The sequence below is a fragment of the Corythoichthys intestinalis genome, chromosome 5 (assembly GCF_030265065.1).
Source record: "Corythoichthys intestinalis isolate RoL2023-P3 chromosome 5, ASM3026506v1, whole genome shotgun sequence".
Classification (NCBI taxonomy): Eukaryota; Metazoa; Chordata; class Actinopteri; order Syngnathiformes; family Syngnathidae; genus Corythoichthys; species Corythoichthys intestinalis.
In genome coordinates this window covers 56,848,811-56,870,434 of record NC_080399.1, presented here as the reverse complement: position 1 = coordinate 56,870,434, position 21,624 = coordinate 56,848,811, and the positions used below count along the sequence as shown (strand labels likewise).

The following is a 21,624-nucleotide window of genomic DNA, read 5'->3' as shown; positions in this document are numbered from 1 at the left end:
GATTTCTGTTATTTGTTATAAAGGATGTGCAACCAAATATTGAGTTGAGAGTGCCAACAATTTTGTCCAGCCCATTTTTTGCACTCTATGTAAAATTGTGTACATTTTGGCTTTTCTCTTCAGCTTTTTTTGTGTTTTTCCAATGCACATTCAAGAAACAAACACATTCATACTGAAAACATTTGTAATTGCATTAATGTCTGCGAGAAATGCTGTATTTTCGGGAAAAATCCCAGGGGTGCTAATAATTTAGTCCATGAATGTAGCTGCGCCTCTGTCTCTCCTGCCAGCTGTCTCCTGCACTTGTATTCACCTTTGATTGGTTAAATGGTAATTGAGAAAGTCATGAAAATGAGAGCTATTTATTTATGGTAACTTTTTATTCAACTTTATAAGAGATATTTCTGAGTCTAGGAAATTCAGGCAGTTCTGTTCAGTTCAGTGTTTGCATGATTCAAATTTTTACGCCAGTTTTTACACTTTTACTGCAAATTTTTACACTTTTATTGCAAATGAAAACCGGCTCTAAAAATCGGTTATCGGCCCCTCCAACTACTAATAATTGGTATCGGTCCTGAAAAACCCGTTTCGGTCGATCTCCAATTCCACACATTAATGAATAGCTTGAATATTTCTGGTAAATATACATCATCGGTCTTGATGAAGATGAAAAATTGAGATGAGACATGTGTAATAGCTTTGAGTGGAATGAGTGGAATACTTTAGCTAAAACGAGTGCATTCTTTCTTACCTCAACCTTCTCTACGACCTGCTTTCCAAAAGAGCAGACCTTGGTGGAGCAGGTGATCGTCATGTTTTCTGAGCTCTCATACTGGCTAGTGACCCCATAGAAGGCAGCTGGGTCATCTTGTACATTGTAATTTAGGTCAGCCTACCAAAATGAAAGCAAAAAGAGAATGTAGTGAAACTGCACAAATAAGTGAATGAGTCTTGGTCGTATGCCCAAGGGTTGTCACTTAAAGTAGTTAGTAAAAGCTTGTGTATATGAGAAAGGGAAAGACCAATGAGTACAAATGAAGGTCCAAGATCTCCCTCTGCTGGTTGTTGTTGTCTCTACAGAGGCCCTATGAAGATTTGCCTTAATAATGATTGTATTTTTTGGTCATAATTGACAGTATATGCTAGTAATAAAATTGTGTCACATAATATTAACAGCGGTTCTTACGATGGTTGTCCAGTTAATTTTTTATACGTTGGAAAATTTGTTACACAACACTGGAGGAAATGATCATCATTTTAATACAAATAAATTGCACAATAATGATCGTAAGAGTGAGATTCTTAGCTTCTACGGATAAAGTCAGATGTATTCCTAAGTGTAGATGAAGCAACACAGGATCAGGAGGAGAGCAGGTGTTCAAATAAAGCCAGTGTGTGTGTGTTCATCACTTCACCACTTCCATATTCCAGGCTGAGAGAAATTATCACTTTTGGAACACACAGCCAGCCTGACACCTGTCAGCATAAGGAAAAGGCCCAATGGAAAACTACCGGCTGACGTACAGTTAGTGCCTGGTTATTTATTGTCTCGGTCGTTTTCTTTTTAGATTTTAATAATGCTTAATGTGTAAAAGGGATTATCTGCTTTATTTTGTTCAATACTGACACCACATGATTTTGTTGACAGACTCAGACTTGTGAGTGCTTGTTTCACTGACACAAAGGTTGAGACTAGAGCTGAAACGATTACTCGAATAATTCGGCTAATTCGATTTTAAAAATTGATCGAGGAATTTTCTCCAGGATTTTTAGTTTTCGAAACATTAGCAAATTGGAGCACAAGTATAATGTTAAGGTAAAATAAATTCTAATAAAATATTCTAAATAAAATTAAAATAAACGCAGTCTTTTCGGTGAGCCTAAAACCACAGTCATAGCTCAAAATTAGAATAAATTAGAACAAAAATAAATGAATTATTTTCCATAAAAACCACGTGTGTATGACTCGTATCATGTTTACATTATCTACACACTCTCTTTCTCAACACAGACAATTGCCAGAGAGAAAAAAATACCGTTTGGTGCATGGAGTCAGACGGCGAATACATTTGAGAAAAAAAAAATCCATGTCAGCGTTAGTTCTCTTTTACTCCAGGGGGCGCTCGAGGCAATGTGGCTATATCAACAACCGACATGACAGGAACAAAGAAGACAAACCAAACCAAAACAGACGAAGACTTTTCATTGATCATTACTAGGAAAGTTATAGAGAGAGATATAGAGAGAATGTACAGAGTGGGTACTATCAAATGCATTATTACACTCTTTGAAGTGTATTTATTTTATATTTTTAAATCAGGAAATGTTAATTTGGTCCAGTCCTAGGCTGAAGACATTGAAACACTGAGTGAGTTTTCATTTTTGCACTATTTAAAGAGATGCTTTTTCAGTTTTGGAACAATTTGCACATTTCATTTTATTTTACACAATAATAAAAATGTATGTTTCGTAGCAGTGTATGTTTAGTGGTAATGGTTTATACTTAACTGTGCATAATCCAACATTGAAAATGGTCAAACGATTAAAATTTTTTATCGAGTTAATCACAGCTTAAAAATGAATTAATCGTAATTCATTGCAATTCAAACCATCTCTAAAATATGCCATATTTTTCTGTAAATTATTGTTGGAATGGAAAGATAAGACACAAGACTGATAAATACATTCAACATACTGTACATAAGTACTATATTTGTTTATTATAACAATAAATCCACAAGATGGCATTAACATGATTAACTTTCTGTTAATGGGATCCACGGATAGAAAGACTTGTAGTTCTTAAAAGATAAATGTTAGTACAAGTTATAGTAATTTTATATTAAAACCCTTCTTAATATTTTCGTTTAATAAAATTAGTAAAATTTTCAATAAAAAAAATGAACTAGTAGCTCGCCATTGTTGACTTCGTCGAGCGGTGACGTCACAGCCGTTCTTCCACAGTGTCTTTACGTAAGATAGCGATTGAAATACATCACAAGGTGTCAATGGCGAGTTTTACATTACTTAGAAATCAAGCCAATGAGTGTGTTTTGTCCCTCGACTGATGCCGCAGCTCCTAGTTTTTTTTTTTTTTAGACTGGGTCTATTGTGATTTACGTTCCTTTGAGTGCTGGCTTCACAACGTACGAGACCACTGATAGTTTGTATATTGTGACTAAATATTGCCATCCAATGTATTTGGTGAGCTAAACGAAATGTTTGAATAGAGTTTTGATTGGGAATGCCAGCTTTTCTTTTTGTGAACATTATTTTTTTTGAGAGATAGGAATATAATTTTTGTTGTGTATCACTAAATGATACTTATGTTTGTTGTGAAGAAGTTGCCGAAGCTTATGCCAATAAACGGCGCGGTCCAATGAATGTGTCCACTGCCTTTCTCTGCCTCTTTTTTTTGTGTGTGTGTGTGTGCAAAAAAACAACGTCATTGTAATCTGTTTGAGCCAATGCATGAGCGGGTCATTCCGCGCATGCGTTAAATGCATCAAATATTTTAACGTGATTAATTAAAATGATTAATTACCGCCTGTTATCGCAACAAATTTGACAACACTAGTAGTAACGTGTTTTTATAAAAAAGTGTGCTACCTGACTTTAACTGTTACCTCAGTTGATCCCTACCAAAATGGGTGTGTTGTCTTGCTTGCACATAAACTGTGAATTAAAGAACTTTTAGAGCAATAAAAGTACAAATTCACAAGTTTGATGTTTTCTTCTATTTATTTTGCACTTTAATAAGAGCTCATTTATATTTTTAGCAAATAGAACAAACTTTACCTTTCAAATGCTTTAATAAAAACAGACTTTTTGTTTTCCCTGTTGTACTGAACCCGGAACGAACCGTGACTTGTTTTGTACCGTTAAACCCCTATTAGTTAGTTATTATTATTAGTTAAGAAGGCTACATACACTGTTTTGTAATTTAGTTAGTGTTCGTGCTGCCCAGCCCCCACTTCATCGCCGGTCTCAGCCAGCATTACTTACAGAATGACACAATTTTAAACAAGAATAAAGCAGTTTTTTTGTTTTTTTTTTTGGATTGAATAATTAGTTGGATAAGGATTGGAGAAAAAAAAAACTAATTTGTGCATGCAGGAAGTCATGTTCAATTATGTGCTCACCCAAAACTTGATGAGATAGAAAGCATTTTGAGGGCCTTTGGTAAACAACTCTTTAAGGCCACCCTTCTTCTCTGGGAACTTGTCATAGATCTGCCTGATGTCCACACACTCCAGCAGCGGGTCACTGTAGGTTGGATTGCTTTGATTGATGTGCACAAACAGGTGCTTGTTGTACTGCGAAATTTAAAAGAATTAATGAATCACACAAATTTTAAAAAAAAATCCAACTGAGTTAATTACTGCCATCAAGTCTGGGGGAATTGAGCAATTTTCTTCCTTTGATAGCCTATGTTTAACTTGGTGAGTGAGAATTTGTTTTACATTATTTTCATTGGAAGTTTTGAAAGTCTCGATGGTCTGAGAGCCCCTGAATATGTCTGAACCTGATTAGATATGCAGTCGGTGGCAGGCTTATGCGCAACTGGGAGAGTGAGCTTCACAGGAGGAACGTGTGCAGTTTTTAGACAGCAAGGGGATGTCAGCCATGGAGAAACAAATAAAAATACAACATAATGATGTCACCATTTAGTCGACGTCAAGTTGACCACAAATCTGAGATCGTTCGTTGGAATTTCTCACATTTCTGCATAAAATTACCATCAAATGTGATGTGATCTTTGTCAACATCACACAGATGAAAAAAAATGACTTCTTTAACTAAAACCACCCAAACATTTATAGGTTTTCATATTTTAATGAGGATAGCATGCAAACAATGACAGAAGGGGAAAAAATAAGACCGTGAACCCGCTGCCTAAGGAGACTTAAAGAGCAAGTTAAACCAATTTTTTACCAAACAATTTGAGTCAGGTGTGTGCCCAATCACTGATGAGTGGTTTAAAGCTGCCCTGCCCACTATAAAGTACACACTAAAGTACACACATGGTAAGAATTGTCTTGATGAGAAGCATTGTCTGATGTACATCCTTGCTCGGTCATAAGAGCTGTCTGAAGACCTGCAATCAAGGATTTGTTGATTTGTATAAAGCTGGGAACAGATACAAAACCATCCCTAAAAGTCTGGATGTTCATCAAATCGACAGTCAGAGAAGTTGTCTACAAATGGAGAGAGTTTGGCACTGTTGCTTCTCTCCCAGGGAGTGGCCATCCACCAAAGATGACGCCAAGAATTCAGCGCAGAATACTCAGAGAGGTAAAAAAAAAAAAAAAAAAAAAGAACCCTAGAGTGTCTGCAACAGATGTACAGAAATCACTGGCACAGTCCAATATCGATGTGCACACATCAACTATATGTAGAACTATAACCAAGAATGGTGTTCATGGGAGAACTCCACGGAAGAAGCCACTTCTGTCTAAAAAAACAAACATTTTTGCTCGTTTAATGCTCGCAAAAAGGCACTTGGACGTTCCACATAAGTTTTGGCAAAACATTTTGTGGACTGATGATACCAAAGTTGAATTTTTTGAGAGTGACACACAACGTCATGTATGGAGGAAAAATGGAACAGCTCACCAACATCAACACTTCATCCCCACCGTGAAGCATGGTGGTGGGAGCATCATGATTTGGGGCTGTTTTGCTGCCTCGGGGCCTGGACAACTTGCAATGATTATTGAAAGAATGAATTCAAACGTTTATCAGGATGTTGTGCAAGAAAACCTGAGGCTATCTGTCAGACAGCTGAAGCTAAAAAGAGGATGGATGCTGCAACAAGATATTGATCCAAAACACAGAAGTAAATCAACTTCAGAATGAGTTCAGAAGAACAAAATACACATTCAGGAGTGGCCAAGTCAAAGTCCAGAGTTGAACCCCATTGAGATGTGCATGACGTAAAGACAGCGATTCATGCCAGACATCCCAGGAATCTGGCTGAACTACAGTAGGTTTCTAGAAAAGAATGGGCCAAGATTAGTCCTGATCGATGTGCCAGACTGATCTGCAGCTACAGGAAGCGTCTGTTTGGTCATTGTTTGCATACTATCCTCATTGAAATATGAAAACCTATAAATATTTAGATGGTTTTAGATAAAGCAGACACTTTTTTTTCCACCTGTGTGATTTTGACAAAGATCAGATCCCATTTGATGGTGATTTTAAGCAGAAATGTCAGAAATTCCAAAAGGTTCAGATACTTTTTCATACCACTGTATACGTATAAGTACAGTATATGAGTACATGAGTCTTTCCTGACTATTCAACAATGTGTCTGCCTGTATCCTGCTGAAATAATTTGTGCAGTAAAGAAGTAAGCCAAACAAAATCAGGAGGATAAATGTCGGCTGTCTGTGAGTGCAAGGCAGAAAAATGGCCCTGAGTCCACAATGTGGCAGCATGACAGATAGACTGAATAGACAGACCTTTCGACGAGGTTGCTCATACATGGAGACACAATAGAGGCTAACATGGGTTATCTGTCATCTACTGTGATTGTGAGTACCGTATGTGGCGAGGGGGTGCATGTATCTTGTTGTAATACTGACCGATTCTTGGTCTCGTTGGGTTTCCAAAAACGATGAGAACTCGACCAGTCTTAGTTTAGTGGTGCCAATGGAGCGACCCTGCCACGCTGGCTCTCTGTGAGACTCGGCTGCTGGGCGCTCATAACCTGAACAACACACACACAGATATCTGTTTAACAGTTTTAATGTCAGGCTACTGTACTATTATGTTTGGCTCATAAATTTGTAAATCTGACTTTCATGTCAGTGCCTCACCAGCCATGAACCTCACTGCACGTCATTGGCTATGTTCACAAACAGCAAATAACACTTTCATAATTGCGTTGTGCCATTTTTTTAAGGGGAACACGAGCAAAGTGAACAAGCATCTCCATTGTCAATGCAAAAACAACTATCGAGAATGTTTTTCGACAGACATGCATATAACGCCACTTTAGATAAACACAAGAATATAAGCAGTGCTGTAAGATGTGTGGTTTCGTCACCTATTTAAAATGTTCGACCCACATTTCATTGTGCCCTCCCACACGCATTACAGCAACGTTGTAATTATAAAAAAATATATATTTTAACAAATAGACAAAGCACTACCTCACGTTCTTTGAATGTTTCCCCCAGATTGTATATAAAAGAGTCATTTGTCAAAGATAAATTGCACTTTACCTCTCTTTTTATTTTACTGTATAGTGTATACGCAAGGGTTTGAGGCACTTTCCATTTGAAAGTTTTTATGTTTACATTTTTTTATGTTTTAATTTTGTATATTTTTTTTACTCTATAGTGTTAAAACTTTTGTTGCACAATGCAATTTTTGCTGACAAGGAAAATAAAGAAAATTCAGATGAAAAAAATTGTTCTCCTTCAGCACAAGTTATGTACCGAAACCGAATTGAAACTGTAGCCCAAAACCTGAGATATGGACCGTACCGTGGGCTACCTGTACCGTTGCACCCCCACTCCGACTCAATTATACAAATGTTTGTCCTTGTGAACTCCTGCAATTAGTAGTTTGTCAAGTTTTTCCACAAGAATTGCTAAAAACGCTTTTATTTAGCACAGCATATCCATTACTGTCTATATATTTCAAGCTATTTTTTTGTATTCCTCTTGTGCTTTTTGTGAAATCTCCATTGCTGATTTCAATTATTATTATTAATAGTAGTAGTAGTCTTTTTATTCTAATTAAAAAAAAAAAATTCTATTCCTGATTAAATGCGATTTTTATGTATAATTTTATTTCCTGTTTCGATTGTCCTTGTTTTTACGTTCTATTGATTTAATGTGATTTTTATGATCTTCATGTGATGTAAAGCACTTTGAATTGCCTTGTGTTGACTTGTGCTATATAAATAAGTTTGACTTGCCTTGCCTTGATGAATCCTCTCCAGACCCGCCACTCGCCTCCGACAATAGCAACTCATACACCATGCGTCTCCACTCAGAAATGTTTGTGTGGTTTAAAAATTTCAGCAGGTAAGCGATGCTGAAATCTGATGTGTTTGTGCGCCACCCAGAAAGGCATGGTCACTGAGATTAAGTAATTTTTCCGCATGAAGGACCACGCAGAAGTGTCACGTATAAAACAGCCTTTCTTAGGCTTTCTTAGCTAGTACTTGAAGCTTCAGTGTATCACTGCGAGAAGGAACATTGAGATCTGATGGTAGACTGCAACTGCTTCATACGCTGACCGAACTCAACGTGAGGTGGCTTCTATCGTAAAACGGTTTGAGTAACATTTAATATGTGGAAAAGCACTACCCATATCAGGATAAGAATTTGCTACTCTTATAGTACACTGGTTGCTCCAAAGAAAGCCTGAAACTCTCCTGACTATTTATGTGTTATTTAGGGAAATTTAAAAAAGAATACCTCTAATGTGCATCATCTGCAATCTACTTTTAGCATGGCCTTAGCTTTCGAAAGACTTTGGCCCAACTCTCCTAAAAAAATATAGTCCTCAGGCGTGTTACCATATTTTCATGACCATAAAGCGCACTTAAACCCCCCTCCCCCCCAAAAAAACGTGAGCACGCATACTAGCATATGTTTTTCATGCGGCCAGGAATGTGGTGCGCCTGTGCGTGTGTTAAATACAAAAATATCACTGAAAATGAGCCTGCGCCTTATAATACGGTGCGCCCTATGGTCGCAAAAATGTTTTACTTTGATTTTGTCACCAATGCATTGTGTTTCTATATCAGAGATTTTACACACTAAATTTCATTGCGTCTCCTTTGCCTGTTATGTTTCTTGTGTTTGTTATTTCTTGCCACCTAACCAACTGTGCATGTGCCGAAAATGATGTCAACAAAGATCTTTCTATAGTGACAGTTTGTAATGAGTACATTTTATTAACATACGATAACACACTAATATCAATAGTATTATGTTTGGGCTACTTCCGCTTTTGGCTGGTCTACTATTGAATTTTTATTTATTTATTTATTTTTAATAAATTACTTGTTCGTCTTTTTGGCTAATACTGGCTGTTAGTACATATTCTTGAAGAAGCAGTTCATGCTCCTTAGGAGTAAATGAATACCTGTATTTAACCTGGCTGTATTTGACCTACTTTTGTGCAATAGCCCCCAGAATAAAACCAAACCCAGTGGTGGAATGAAATGACGTAAAAGTACTTCGTTCCTGTACTTAAGTACATTTTTGTGTATCTGTACTTGAGTACAAATATGAAGTGGTATTTTTTTACTTTTACTTCACTACATATTACAGCAGATATCTTTACATTTTACTCCACTACTTTTCAAATTGTCGCCTGCGTTCCACGTTACTTTTGTTTGTTTGCTTTTTGCTTCCGTTAGCTCAGATAATGGAACAGTATGACATCTCCTATCACGCCTATGCAGATGACACACAACTGTACCTGTCCCTGAGTAAATGCATTCATCAAATCAATGAATGGATGTGCCACAATTTTCTCCAGTTAAATGTGTAGAAGACAGAGGTGATCATTTTTGGGCCAAAAAAGGAAAGGTCAAAGATATGCAGGCAACTTAGCACAATGTCACTTACAGCTACAAATCAAGTCAGAAACCTTGGCGTAATTATTGACTCAGACCTAAAATTGGATAGCCATCTAAAGTCTGTCACTAAATCTGCTTATTACCACCTAAAAAATATAACCAGAATTAAGGGGCTTCTGACTCAACAAGACATGGAAAAACTTATGCATGCATTCATTTTCAGCAGATTGGACTATTGCAACGGTATATTTACGGGTCTTGATAAAAAATCAGTCAGGAAGCTGCAGCTAGTACAGAATGCTGCAGCCAGAGTCCTCACAAATACAAGGAAGCTGGACCACATTACACCGGTTTTGAAATCGCTACACTGGCTTCCAGTGAGTCAAAGGATAGACTGTAAAATACTACTGCTCGTCTACAAAACACTTAATGGCCTTGGACCAAAATACATGCTTGACTTCTTAGATTCCTATGAGACATCTAGACCCCTAAGGTCGTCTGGAACCGGTCTTCTGCATGTTCCAAGAACAAGAACCGAGCAGGGTGAGGCAGCATTTAGTTATTATGCTCCTCACCTCTGGAACAAGTTACCTGAACGTCTGAAGTATGCTCAAACTGTTAGCTCTTTTAAATCAGGGCTAAAAACGCTTTTGTTTAGCACTACATATCCATAACTGTCTATATATTTCAATCTACTTGCTTTCTATTCCTCTTGTGCTTATCTCCATTGCTGATTTCAATTATTATTATTAGTAGTAGTTTTTGTTTTATTTTTATTTATTTATTTTTATTCTATTTGTGATTAAATCGATCTTTATGTAAAATATTATTTACATTATATATTTTGATTGTCTTGGTTTTTACGTTGTATTGATTTAAATGTGATTTTTATGATCTTCATGTGATGTAAAGCACTTTGAATTGCCTTGTGTTGAATTGTGCTATATAAATTAATTTGGCTTGCCTTGCCTTTTGTCTCATGGTGAATTGATAGTTTCGTTTTCATGCCTCCGGTGCAATCGATAAGCCCCGTACAACTTTACCGTAACTGAGCACTAGAGGCAACAATAAGTACAACCAAGGTTAGGCCGGTAAACAAGATATTGACAAATAGAAACTACCACATTCATGTACAGTAGGTGGCAGTATGCATTTGATAGTTGCTTGCAATTCGCCATTAAAGCAACATTAGGTAACTTTTCAGTTTTGGTCTCGTTTCCTGACGTCGGTGTTCTAAAGTGGTAGTGTGTTGCCTTAAGGAAGACAGCATTTGCCATGACGACCAGCGCACAGTGTCGTGAAATGATATCCCGGTTGCTTGCAGATGGATTAAACAAAATTTCCGTTTCCAGTGTCTGTGCCAAGGGTTATAGTAATATTAAAAATTGTGGCATAGCATACAACGGTTAGCAACCATGTGGCTTAGTGTGGCTATTTGGGGGGTGGCGGGGGGTCAGGCCAGCGAGTGAAAGCTGGGCCAATGTTTATTCTTGAGTATCCTTTTATCCCTGGTAGCCTCCCTTTTTCTTCCCTACTCGGACAAAACGTTTTGTCTCTTTTGTTGCTTTGCCATCTTTGCAGAATTTGCACGAAAGCATTCGCATCGACTTCCATCTTTACAATGTATGAGGGTAGTGAGGTATGCTGTAAAGCAGTCAGCACATTTGTAGGTTTTTTTGTGTGGCAGGGTTCCTGCCACCCTCCTTAAAATTAATTAGTGCCGGTGAAAGCAATACAGACACCCTCAAGATATAAAGAGGCGTCATTCAACTAGATTTCAGGAGACATATCAACACAAATGTTATGAAAATATTTTATAAAGGTAGAAAGGTTACCTAGTGTTTTTGCAAGTTTTTGATTTTGTTAATCTTCTGTTTACAATGCAGTCAATTTTATTGCTTGTTTTTTTTTTCATTTTGTGAAGTTTTAAATAAAAATTCAGTTAGTATTCAAAGAAAAATTCAGAAAATTCACCGACTCAGATCTCTGTAGGTATGCACATATGTACATATATTACATTTTTGCATCTGAAGAAAATACTTTTACTTGTTACTTGTAAATTTTAAAGCAAGTACTTTTGTACTTGAGTATTTTTTTTTTCTTAAATAGTACTTGGACTTTTACTTAAGTATTTTTTTTTTTTTTTTTTTTGCACCTGTATCTGTACTTTTACTTAAGTAAAAAAAAAAGAGTGAGTACATCATCCATCATTGACCAAACCAAAACTTGACAAGGGAACAAACAAGTATGACATGCACAAGACCGTGATACCTGCGTGTTCAATCTTGCTATGTGCACATTTCTGTGTTTGGCTGGAAAAGTTATAGTTCTCATGATAATGATAGTGACTATTGTGGTGTCTTTTGGTTGTCCAAATGTGCATTAATGTCAAATCTGGCATGCACATTTTATCAGCCTAAATCACAATAAATAATCTAAGAAGATAGATTGACCCATTTTGTTCTACTCAGGACCTTCCCACTAAGCAAGCCACCTGGTGACCCAGAACAATAATACAAAAATACTCCATGGAGAAGCAGTGGGCTAAGGAACCAGAAGGCAGACCACCTGTTTGCTTCAAAGAAAAGACATAATTGTCGTGGGTTCCTCTCACCTGTGATTGTGGTGGTCCCTGCAGTCTGCACGGAGTAGGCTTGCTGTGAAAACGGCTTGATGCTGACAGAAAAAGGCAGACAGGAAAGGGCAGTATTAAAAGGCTGAAAGGACACAAGACACAGCATGGCCAGTCACATTGTACCCGCATTGTACTGAAAGGGATTACAGTGTGTTCTGTGACTTGGAGGAACACTCGCACAGGCACACTGAGGTCAAGAGGGTGTAAAAGCTATGAAAGTCTTCATTTCAGATCCTCATTACGTTTATGCAATCATGTGATTTAACATAGAGGGGGTCAAATATAAGTGCATAAAACTTGTAAGTTAATTATGTCTTTTACTATAAATGTATATATTTCTTCCAGCTGTTGAGGCACCACAGACTGGCAGCGAGAAAGAAAGGTGATGCAAAGTAACGCTTCATAACCAGATTATTGTGTCCAGTAATATGCAGTCAATAATCTTAATATTTGTAAGACAATGCTGATTAGGACTGTGAATTTAATAGCACTGTGCCCTTGCTTTCGTAAATCATATTTTCGTAATCTTCAATAACATCAACATTATGTTAGTAATGAAATTCATCGTATTGATTTCTCACTAATTATGAATCTTTGCGAGTCTTTTTTAAATTTGTGGGAACAGTAATACTCTCTCCATTTGTTGACAACAACTCTGACTGTCGATTGATGAAGATCCAGACTTTTAGAGATGGTTCCTTTCCCAGCTTTACACAAATCAACAATGCTTGATCCCAGGTCTTCGGACAGCTTTTTTGACTGAACAATGATGCATATCAGACAATGCTTCTCATCAAGACAATTCTTATCAAGTGTGTGTTTTAAAGTGGGCAGGGCAGCTTTAAACCAGTCATCAGTGATTGGGCACGCACCTAACTTAAATTGTTTGGTAAAAATTGGTTTCAATGGCGTACCGCGCGCAGGCTATTTTTAGACCGTGACGTTGCATCGTAAAGCGGAAGTAAAGCCGAAGTGGGACATTATAGATCCGCCCTCGCATAGACCCAATGTAAAAAGTGCTACTTTTTTCCGGTAATCTTTCAAAAACGAACATGCCGATCACGCATTGTTTTTTTGGAACTTTTAAAAATGACTCTAGACATTACAACACATGAAGGATGTTTTCTTCATACGTTTCCGGAAACCAAAAACTCGGGAGGAAAAAATGTGAAGACCGAATCAACTTGCGCGGACTTTAACACCAGCTCGGCGAATCCATTCACGTTTCGTATGCAGTAAACATTATGTTGGGTTGGCATGGTCTTTCAGAGGACAAAGAGGTAAGCCATTTTTATATTTTTAACTTATTTTTTTTAGCGTAACGTTGTGCCGTACTGCTTCTGTCTGACAATGAATGACCTGAAAAGAATTACAATGGTATCTGACTGCCACTGTTACCGTTTCTGTTATATATATATATAAAAAAACAACTTTAGTAAGGGGGAAGTGTAAATAAATTATAGGATTAAGATGTGTTATCAATGAAAACATTAAAAGTGTTCGTTGGCTGTCACTGAGTAGCATTTGCAATAGCTACACAAAGCTAACTAAATTATCCCCAAGAACGGTAAGAGACGTAGGGCAACCAGAGGATATATAAGAAAGACAGGGCTGATGGTAAAGGATAGCTTGTTGAAACAGGAGAATGTCATTGTCAGTCGCGTCGATAAAAAAAGCTAAAGCTATGCTTAGGTCGGCTCGTTTTTTTCGTCTTTTTCAGCCTTCGACACTAAAGCCATCTCTTTAACTGAACATTTTTATGTTCTTCCACATCTTTGCCAGTAAATTTGACACCAGGCACATCATTTTCGGAGAGAATTGGTAGGTTTAGCTCTGTAAACATCTTCTTCGTACACGATTTCGATTCATTTCCTATTAGGGACAAACGGTGGCCTGTCCCTACTTAGCAACAGTAGCTAATGTCATGAATATTAATGAGCGGAAGTGACGTGTTGCTTGCGGTACGCCATTGCTGTTTAATTCTCCTCAGGCAGAGGGTTAACTTACTTATTTTCCCCCTTCTGTTCTTGTTTGCATGCTTTCCTCATTAAAATATGAAAACATAAATGTTTGGAGGGGTTTAGTTAAAGCAGACACTGTGTTTTCATGTGTGATTTTGGCAATGATAAATTCACATTTGATGGTGAGTTTATGCAGAAATGTGAGAAATTCCAAAAGGTTCAGATACTTTTTCATACCACTGCATATGTAATGATTAAAATATGTTTGGATGTTGTTTTATTCCGGTTTTACCCCAATTATAAAATGTATAATGTGGCTTGTCAGTAGTGCTTATTAGGATTAGGGAATTTAAGTGTAAAACGTGTCTCAATTTACAAAATTTTCTTGTGATGAGACTCCTTCCAGAACCAATTAACGTTGTAAGTAGAGGTACCACTGTATATTGCTAATTTGGTGATTTCAAATGGATATACAGTACACTTTGCTCACCACAATGTTCGCTTATCTACCATGAATCGCTTATGCATTGAAGTAACGTCTGTCTCATTCTTAATCCTTAAAATTTAATATGACATTTATCAACCCTCTGCAGCCATAACAGCATTAACTCTTCTGGGAAGACTGTCCACAGGGATTAGAGGTTGGTTTATGAACTTTTATCGTTCTTTTAGAATAATATTTGTGTGGTTAAACAATGATTGGATGGCAAGGCTTTATTGTCCTTCACTGGTTTCTTATTTCCCAATGGTGTTCTATTGGGTTGAGGTGAGGATCCGTGCAGACCATTCTTGTTCATCCACATAAAAACCTCTCATTGATGTCTTTTTGGCCTTGAATTTGAGCACTGCTGCACAGTCAAGTTGGAAAAGATCATCTCTAAACTAATACCTCTTATCCTTACAAGGGTCATAGGTAGGGTTGTGCATCATTTGAATCTGAACGGTTCCAATTCCACGTTTCGATTTCAGTTCCAAACGATTCTCGATTCAGATTCTTTTAGTTGGGTCAAAAAATTGCATAGTTTATATTAATTTCTTAACTTCTCGATTATTTTTTAAATTATATGAACTTTAATTAACTTTGCTATAAATTTTCTCACAAGGCTATTTTTAACTTATATATAAATATGTCTTTGAACTCAAATATGATTGAGTTTCTTTTCACAGGAGTGCACTTTCACAAAGATGTTTATTTTTCAAAAGCTCACGGAGAAAACATTTACACATATTATTTTGCCTATGTTTTAGAGTGTCTTATTCTGCAGGCATTTATTGTATTGCATCCTTTGTTTTATGTGGCATTTCTACAAGTTAAGGGCTGATGTCAGACAGTGAGTGTTTTGTACCTTGATCTTAAGTTGACATTTTAAGTTTTTATTTTTTCTTACCAATTTCTTCCTAAACTGATATTTTGTTCATCCGTCCACAAGATGCCACTATTGTAACTCCAGACTCTACAGTTTTTCTATGCGCTTGGCTTCCACTAGTGGTGACTGACTGGAAGCAGCAGGCAAAAAGAACTTATTACTTAAATTGAAAATAATCCTTGAGTTGTACAAAGGCTAAACACCTCCTCTGCACTACACATTGTTTGGAACCATGAGACAAAAGATAAGACAAAATCTGTAAGTTTGCACGTTTTAACACAGGGTCTGATATCATTTCGGTGTGTTTATTGTGTTACTTTGTTGTCATTTATGTGAAGCGAGGCAACACATTTTTGTACTAAGCTAAATTAGCCACTTCAAATGATTTCCTCGTAATGGAGCTAGTCTTCATGTGTCTTCTTCTTCGTAGTGTTCGGCAGCTATTTTTTCCGGTCGTGGCGCTCAGGACATCGAGGCATGGAATGTTTTAATTTTAAAAAATTGAACGGTTCCGGGAGAATCGTAGTGTTAGTCCTGGATCCTATTGATGCTTGATGCCCAATTCGAGTCATGGGAGTGCTAAAGCCTATCCCTGCTGACTACTTACAGGAGGTGGGGTACAGCCTTAAATTGTTGCCAGCCTATCACAGGGCACTAAGAGACAACCATCCACGCTCAAATTCACACCTACATAAAAAGTTTGAGTGTCCAATAAACCTACCATTCATGTTTTGGGGATTTGGGAGGAAAACTGAGTACCTGGAGAAACCCCTACGCAGGCATCAATGGGCAGAACATATGAACTGGCTGGGATCAAACACTTAACGTGTTAACAAGTCATTCACTGTGCTGCCTTAGAGGGAAGTCCTGGCAAAAAAAATTTAACAGCTGCTTTCTATTGGTCAACTGACTAGAAATTATAAAAAACAAAATGGCAACGCATTTCTATTGAATAAAAAGTTGCTCATATAGAGTGTGTTTAATTTCACATTGAACAACAATGATAAAGCTTGAAAGAGTACATTACATAACGTGACTCACTCTTCTGAGGCGGAACTAGACTGTCCTCCGGGGATCATCCCCTGCCACAGCTGCAAAAAAAAAGCACCATTAATTCACTTAAAATGAGGTACATGAACACACTAAATTCTTGTGTTGTTCACTATTAAATAAAGCAGGTTGTGTTAAACCGTATTGCTGTTTATATTTTTTTCGTTTAGGGTTCATCTTGCTGCCTGTCAAATATTTCATTAAGGCTGTGGATGTGTTATTTATTCTAATGGAAAATCACCTGAGTGTTGCCAGCAAAATTTGCCCGAACAATTCCCGGCAGCAGCTTGCTGTGTATGGCAGTGGCTGAGACGATCTGAGATGAGGACATGGACGAGATGCTCTGTAGAGCTTTTTCCTTGGCACTATGATCCTAAAATTCACAAAAAAAGACATAAAGGCGAACGTGACGGAACAGTAAACAAAATAATTAACACACATTTCCATTTAACAGCAAGTATCAATTATAGCATCATTGTGTGTTATTCATAGTTAGCAGGCCAGTAATAAAAATCCAATCTTCCCAAAAAGTCAAGTTTCTTGATACAGCTACAGTTGTGGTCAAACGTTTACATACACTTGTGAAGAACATAATGTCATGGCTCTCTTGAGTTTCCAGTTATTTCTACAACTCTGATTTTTCTCTGATAGAGTGATTGGAACAGATACTTCTTTGTCACAAAAAACATTCATGAAGTTTGGTTCTTTTACGACTTTATTATGGGTGAACAGAAAAAAGTGATCAAATCTGCTGGGTCAAAAATATACATACAGCAGCGCTAATATTTGGTAACATGTCCCTTGGCCATTTTCACTTCAATTAGGCGCTTTTGGTAGCCATCCACAAGCTTCTGGCAAGCTTCTGGTTGAATCTTTGACCACTCCTCTTGACAGAATTGGTGCAGTTCAGTTAAATTTGATGGCTTTCTGACATGGACTTGTTTCTTCAGCATTGTCCACAAGTTCTCAATGGGGTTTAAGTCAGGACTTTGGGAAGGCCATTCGAAAACCTTAATTCTAGCCTGATTTAGCCATTCCATTACCACTTTTGATGTGTGTTTGGGGTCATTGTCCTGTTGGAACACCCAACTGCGCCCAAGACCCAATCTTCGGGCTGATGACCTTAGGTTATCTTGAAGAATTTGGAGGTAATCCTCCTTCTTCATTATCCCATTTACTCTCTGTAAAGCACCAGTTCCACTGGCAGCAAAACAGCCCCACAGCATAATACTACCACCGTGCTTGACAGTAGGCATGGTGTACTTGGGGTTAAAGGCCTCACCCTTTCTCCTCCAAACATATTGCTGGGCATTGTGGCCAAACAGCTCGATTTTTGTTTCGTCTGACCACAGAACTTTCCTCCAGAAGGTCTTATCTTTGTCCATGTGATCAGCAGCAAACTTCAGTCGAGCCTTAAGGTGCCGCTTTTGGAGCAAGGGCCTCCTTCTTGCACGTCAGCCTCTCAGTCCATGGAGATGCAAAACACGCTTGACTGTGGACACTAACACCTGTGTTTCAGCAGCTTCTAATTCTTGGCAGATCTGCTTTTTGGTGATTCTCGGTTGAATCTTCACCCTCCTGACCAATTTTCTCTCAGCAGCAGGTGATAGCTTGCGTTTTCTTCCTGATCGTGGCAGTGACAAAACAGTGCCATGCACTTTACAAACAATTGTTTGCACTGTTGCTCTTGGGACCTGCAGCTGCTTTGAAATGGCTCCAAGTGACTTTCCTGACTGGTTCAAGTCAATGATTCGCTTTTTCAGATCCATGTATGTATATTTTTGACCCAGCAGATTTGATCACTTTTTCTGTTAAACCATAATAAAGTCATAAAAGAACCAAACTTCATGAATGTTTTTTGTGACAAAGAAGTATCTGTTCCAATCACTCTATCTGAGAAAAATCAGAGTTGTAGAAATAACTGGAAACTCAAGAGAGCCATGACATTATGTTTTTCACAAGTGTACAGTATGTAAACTTTTGACCACAACTGTATAAACTTAAGTCTTTCAACTTGAGCCAAGTAGTTCCTGAATTGTGAATTATCGCACTCACTCGCTATCTTTTAATATCTTGCTTTGCTGACTCCTTAATTTATCAATTGGCAAAGCATTGCAGTCAAACGTTTGTACATTTTTACATTAAACACTCAGAACTACACTTGCTTAATACAACCTAGGACCTGAATGCCATTGAAATACTCCAACTGTTTTAATGAAAAATTTAAAAACTGGAAATTCCTTACTCTACAACACAAATAATTGCACTGCAACACAGGAAATTGTATCTGTTCTTCCCCAAGGCCACAGGAGGGACTCGCCTAATACTACCACAGCCACCCAACCTACGAGAGACAGAGTGAAATGGCCCCTCGCGAATGACAATGCTGAATGGAGCCAATTAGACCAGGACCTAGACAAGGTGCTAGAGACTACACTAGCAGGATCAGCTGAGAGGAAAATTGACAGTATGACGGCAATCATCTACACCATGGCCAGAGATCGCTTCGGCACAGAGGAGAGGAAGAGCAAAAGCACTACACCTGGTATACAGCCAAACAGGAGGGCAAGACAGATCTCGCAACTGAGAAGGGAGATCAAGACCCTTAATAAACAATTCAAAGGAGCAAGTGCCGAAGAAAAGGAGGGCATAAGCGGTCTGACATGTGGACTTCGGGAGCAACTCCGCAAGCTGAGAAGGGCAGAAAAGTCTCGGAAACTGAGGAAGGAGAAGGAGGCAAAGCGAGCTCAGTTCATCAAGGACCCATACAGGTTTACCAAAGCCATTTTGGCAGAAACAAGATCAGGAAAACTGACCAGCCCCAAGGAAGCAGTGGAGGCATTCCTGAAGGAGAGCCACAGCGACCCATTCAGGAACCAAGCCAGCAGTGCACACCCGAAGATCTGCAGTAGTGATGCTCCTGAAGAAGCACTTGATATCAAAGAGCCCACATGGAGAGAGGTCCATGACATTGTACAGAAGGCTCGCTCAGCATCTGCCCCAGGACCAAGTGGCATACCTTATAAGGTATACAAGAAATGCCCGATGCTCCTCCGCAGACTGTGGAAACTGTTGAGGAGAGTATGGGTGAAAGGTAGCATTCCAGCTTCCTGGAAAAGAGCAGAAGGGTGCTTCATACCCAAGGAAATGGACTCCTCTGACATCAGCCAGTTCCGAACTATTTCTCTCCTGAGTGTCGAATGCAAGATATTTTTCTCTGTACTGGCAAAACGGCTGACTACCTACATAGTGAAGAATAATTACGTAGACACATCAATTCAGAAAGGAGGCATCCCAGGCTTTTCCGGATGCTTGGAACATATAGGGGTCCTCAACCAATTGATCCAGGAGGCCAAGGTAAGCAAGAGCAATCTAACAGTTGTCTGCCTCGACTTGGCCAATGCATTTGGGTCAATCCCCCACAATCTTATCGACAAAGCTATGGAACATTATCACATCCCTCACCATATTAGAGGAATGATCACCAGCTACCTCAGAGGTTTCAAGTTCCGCTTCAAGACTGTCCACTTCACCACCCAGTGGCAGGACCTTGAAAAAGGGATTGTGACAGGTTGCACCATCTCCCCCATCCTTTTCATCATGGGAATGAATCTGCTCATTGCAGCAGCGCAGAAGGAATCCAGAGGCCCCTTAATGAAGTCAGGCATCCGCCAACCACCAATTAGGGGTTTTATGGACGACCTAACAGTTACAACATCAACCCATGTACAGGCAAGATGGATTCTGAGGGCACTTGAGGATGTGGCAACATGGGCTCGTATGAAGTTTAAGCCAAAGAAGTCAAGAAGCATGGTGATCAGAAACGGAAAAGTTACCAGCAAGTTTCAGCTCCAGGTCCAGGGGGAGACTATTCCATCAATCGAAGACAACCCAGTTAAGTGTCTGGGGAAGTGGTATGATTCATCACTTACTGATAGAGATAATGTTACCAGAACGAAGAAGCAGGCAGTTGACTGGTTGAAGAAGATCGAGAAGTCAGGGTTGCCAGGGAAGTTCAAGGCTTGGCTCTTCCAGCACGGGTTACTGCCAAGACTCATGTGGTTGTTGACAATCTATGAAGTGCCTATGACATCAGTGGAGGAAATCGAGAGGCAAGTAAATAAACATCTCCGCAGCTGGCTCGGGATTCCACCAAGCTTCACTTCAGTCGGCCTATATACCAGATCTGGGCAGTTACAGCTACCCCTGTCTTCAGTGGTTGAGGAGTTTAAGGTGGCCAAGTGCAGAGTCGAAATGATGTACAGAGACTCCGGCGACGAACGAGTTAGAGGCACAGGCGTCACAACAAGATCAGGACGCAAATGGGCAGCCAATACAGCAGTGGCCCAAGCAACAAGCACGCTGAAGTTAAAGGACATCATGGGGAGCCCGTGCATAGGCAGACAAGGACTTGGATCCACTCACTTCCAGCAGTGGGGCAAGGCAAACCTAAGGCAGAGAAGCCATATGGTCCAGGCTGAGGTCCGACACTTGGAGGAGGAAAGGCGGAGGGCGAGGGCTGTGGAACTTGGACTACAAGGAGTCTGGACAAAGTGGGACCTGCCAGAGAGGAAAATCACATGGGCTGAGCTCTGGAGACTGGAGCCATTTCGTATCTCTTTCCTGCTACGAGCAGTGTATGACACCCTACCGTCACCATCAAACCTCTACAGATGGGGTATGAGGGAAGACCCATCGTGTAGGCTTTGTGGCGGGAGAGGAACCATGGCGCACATACTGGCAGGGTGCAAGACTGCCCTCAGCCAGGGGAGATACAGATGGCGCCATGACAAGGTCCTTCGGGCACTGGCAGATATCTTGGAGCGGGAAAGGGTCAAAAAGCGGCAGACCAAGGCAAGACATATGCCAGCAATCCATTTCATTAAGGAGGGGGACAAACCACCAGCCTCCAGGAAAATCAAGAAGAGCCTCCTGCAAGCGGCACAGTCGTGGGAGATGAGGGTGGACCTGGGAAGGAAGTTATTCTTTCCCCAGGTCGTTCATACTTTGTTGAGGCCTGATGTGGTCATCTGGTCAGAGGAGGCAAAGAAGATCATCTTGATC

General features: G+C 39.2%; 1 protein-coding gene across 2 annotated transcripts in view; it reads right to left on the bottom strand.

The window, feature by feature from the left end:
* The window catches only part of LOC130915833 (transcriptional enhancer factor TEF-1-like), a 106,237-nt gene that overhangs the window by 8,945 nt on the left and 75,668 nt on the right, over window positions 1–21,624 (bottom strand). For both annotated transcript variants that reach the window (XM_057835955.1, XM_057835954.1), the window contains 6 exons: window positions 16,802–16,933; window positions 16,552–16,601; window positions 12,162–12,223; window positions 6,588–6,712; window positions 4,143–4,316; window positions 752–892 (listed from right to left, as the gene is read on the bottom strand). In XM_057835955.1, the coding sequence (XP_057691938.1) occupies window positions 752–892; window positions 4,143–4,316; window positions 6,588–6,712; window positions 12,162–12,223; window positions 16,552–16,601; window positions 16,802–16,933 (684 nt within the window). The remainder of the gene's footprint in view (window positions 1–751; window positions 893–4,142; window positions 4,317–6,587; window positions 6,713–12,161; window positions 12,224–16,551; window positions 16,602–16,801; window positions 16,934–21,624) is intronic.